The sequence below is a fragment of the Protobothrops mucrosquamatus genome, unplaced genomic scaffold (genome assembly GCF_001527695.2).
Source record: "Protobothrops mucrosquamatus isolate PMUCROS unplaced genomic scaffold, P.Mucros_1.0 scaffold1036, whole genome shotgun sequence".
NCBI lineage: Eukaryota > Metazoa > Chordata > Lepidosauria > Squamata > Viperidae > Protobothrops > Protobothrops mucrosquamatus.
In genome coordinates this window covers 221,932-225,472 of record NW_015387268.1, presented here as the reverse complement: position 1 = coordinate 225,472, position 3,541 = coordinate 221,932, and the positions used below count along the sequence as shown (strand labels likewise).

Sequence of the window (3,541 nt, the reverse complement as noted above, 5' to 3'; positions counted from 1 at the left end):
TGGACCTCCTCCTCCACAGTAAACTGTATATCCGGGTATATGGAATTTAACACTCCCATAAAGTCATGCTGATGGCACCGTTTAACAACCACAAAGGTGTCATCGACGTATCGAGTCCAAAATTTGGGTCGATACCGGGTCATAGCCTCTCGCTCCAACTGTTGGAGAACTGCTTCCGCCACCACGCTGGATATTGGTGGTGATTGATAAAGCGCACTATGTGACCAAAGCGCTGCAGCTATTGAACGACAGGACAGCCTATAGGGTCGTTAAGAAAGATCCCATGGGGACCCTAAGAAATAAGATCAATAAACTGCTGGATAAGCTCAAACGGACCAAAAAACTTGATGATGACACCATGAGGAGAATAAGACCCAGTGACTCGGCGCTACCGAGGTTTTACGGGCTGCCAAAAGTGCATAAAGATAACATCCCACTTCGCCCTATTGTTTCTTTCAGGGGAACCCCCGTTTCGGGGTTGGCAAAGTGGCTTAGCAGCCGTATTGCCTACTTAGTGGATTGCAGCGCTATGGTAGTCAAGTCTGCGGAGGAATTCCTCGAGAAAATCAGGACCCTTAGGGTGGAGGAAGATGAGGTGATGGTCTCTTTTGACGTCACCTCACTCTTTACCTCCATCCCTCAAGACCTAGCGGTTAGGGTCTTAAAAGACCAGCTGGAGAAGCAAGGAAGAACTAGACATCAGGATTCCTTGCATACCGAGGACCTAGTGCAGCTTTTACAGCTATGCTTGACTACCTACTTCTCCTTTCAGGGGGTCATATACGAGCAGGTGAAGGGTACACCCATGGCCTCACCAATATCCAGCGTAGTGGCGGAAGCAGTTCTCCAACAGTTGGAGCGAGAGGCTATGACCCGGTATCGACCCAAATTTTGGACTCGATACGTCGTTGACACCTTTGTGGTTGTTAAACGGTGCCATCAGCATGACTTTATGGGAGTGTTAAATTCCATATACCCGGATATACAGTTTACTGTGGAGGAGGAGGTCCAGGGCTCGATAGCCTTTTTGGATGTGCTAGTCCAGCGCTCGTCAAATGGCACGTTAAACACCAAAGTCTACCGGAAGCCCACGCACATGGACTGTGTCCTCCATTACCACAGTAACCATCCGACCTCCCATAAAGCCAGCTACATTAGGACCCTATTCAAACGGGTACAGTCGCATTGCAGCACGGCTGAGTCAAAGACGGAGGAGAGGAAACACCTGTTTAAGATTTGCCGGAGGAATGGCTACCCCCTTAGATTCATTAAACGGCATAGTACAGCACCAAAATTCCAGAAAGTACGGCAGAGTGAAGGGAGACCCGCAATACAAACTACATGGGTGACTCTGCCATATGTCAGCAATGTGTCAGAGGCCACGGCCAGGCTACTGGCGCCGTATAGCATAAAGGTGGCTCATAGACCTGACCAGACCTTGCGGGCAAAAGTAATGCGCCCCAAAGATCAACTTCCCAGTGCTGAGAGATCAGCGATTGTTTATAAGATCGACTGCATGGGGTGCCAGAGCAATTATATAGGNCCGGAAGCAGGCATTGAACGACTGTATATAAACCTTCCCAGCATTTGCCTTTTTAACCCTGATGATGTCAAGTGCACTTGACGAAAGCTTGGTAGATTAAACTCTATATGTTTTATAGATTTCTCTTGGTGGTCGCTTTGTTTTATAATGAATATTCCCAAGAGTCGTATTTTTGTTTTTATTGCTGAATATATATATAATTACCTTTAGAATTAACCTTTATAAGCAAATCAATGTTGAAATTCAACTGTTAATATTTCTACTTCCAAGTTTAAATAACAAGGGCAGCTACTTATAAAGAAAATCTATATAAAATGTTTTATAGATGGCATTTACCACCTGCAAGATTAGCAAAAATGTTTAAAAACATGTCTGGTAATTGTTTGAAATGTAGGCAAAAGCCATGCATGTACTATCACCTTCAGTGGACATGCCCTAAAGCAAAAAAAAAAAGGTCAAAAATACACATGTAGTTTCAGAAAATGTTAAGAAAACATGTAGATTTTAAGCCAGAACTATTTCTTCTAGGTATAATTACAGAAAACTATTAATAGCAGTGAGAATTACATTTGCACGGTATTGGAAAAATGAAAAAACACCATCAGAAGAAGATATAATTAGGAAAATTTTGGATTGTGCAGAAATGGATAGGCTTACATTGAAAATGAAAGGGAAAGAAGATACAGAATATTTTCAAACGTGGGATAATTTTTATAAATGGCTAGAAAAACAAAATAGAGAGTAGAAATGGAAGTTGTATTACTATTAATGTTGAGTATGTGAACCCAGTCAACAAGTTGTTTATTAAGCACTAAAGATTTGCAAGTATAAAAACTTAATAAAATATCTATATATATAAAAAAAAGAACTGAAAAGTCCCCCAGCAACATCAGCAAGTAGATGGTTTCCAAAAAAAAGGGGGCTACTGGAAACTGAGCCAAAAGATGAAGTACCCAACCTTCTATGCAGCTTAATTCCATAACTTCGTGACAGTGGTGAAGAATTACCAAAAGAACCAGTGTTTACCAAAGCCACCACCCATAAATGTGACTGTGAAGATTTTAAAAATCATGTTGAGGGAGACGTCTGGGGGTCCTTACCTGGTCCACAGACAGTTGATTTAATTCCAGTTTTCTCCAGGACTGGAACTCGGTTGATAGCACCATCAATATGCTGTGTAAATACATCCCAGTCCAGATTGAAGAGACCAAAAGCAAAATTGTCCAACATCTGGAAGGGCAAAATACGCATTGCAGACATTAGGCACTGATTACAACATGTCAGCCATCAGACGACTGACACCATAGACACGGTGGCAAACAATGGATCAGATTCTCCCCCTGCTCCCGGCTTTTGAGCCACACTTTCTCCTCCAAACTGTTTCTTTCTTGCTGCCTGAACTCAGCACCATTATTGAGATCACCTCTTATCCACCAGGAACTTTGCTGGTGGAATAAGTCATAGAATCACAGAATCACAGGGCTGGAAGGGACCTTGGAGGTCTTCTAGTCCAGCCCCCCGCTCAAGCAGGAGAACCTATACCATTTCAGACAAGTGACTGTCCAGTCTCTTCTAAAAACCTCCAGCGATGGAGCGGCCACAACTCAGTGAGACAAGCTGTTCCATTAATTAATTGATCTCAATGTCAGAAAATGTTTCCTTCCTTCTAGGTTGGATCTCTCTTTAACAAGCTTCTACCATTATTTCTTGTCCTGCCCTCAGGGGATTTGGAGAACAAGTCAACCTCCTCATCTCTGTGACAGCCCCTCAATATTGGAAGATTTATTATTATTATTTTATTATTTAATTTAATTTATATGCCGCCCTTCTCCCTGCGGGACTCAGGGCGGCGCACAACATATTTAAAACCAAAGCATATATACAATCCCCCCCTATAAAACCGAATTAAACCAAATTTTAAAGTTGTGTCTTCCAAATTCCTAAAAATGAGCCCAGTATAAAATCCTCCCTAGGTCAGGTCCGCTTGCTGAAAGAGCC

The 3,541-nt window shown here is 42.6% G+C and overlaps 1 protein-coding gene across 1 annotated transcript in view; it reads right to left on the bottom strand.

The window, feature by feature from the left end:
* Nucleotides 1-3,541, bottom strand: part of SARDH (sarcosine dehydrogenase) — an 82,818-nt gene that overhangs the window by 37,342 nt on the left and 41,935 nt on the right. Inside the window, exon 9 of the mRNA XM_015819974.2 lies at nucleotides 2,644-2,773. Coding sequence (XP_015675460.2) covers nucleotides 2,644-2,773 — 130 coding nt within the window. The remainder of the gene's footprint in view (nucleotides 1-2,643; nucleotides 2,774-3,541) is intronic.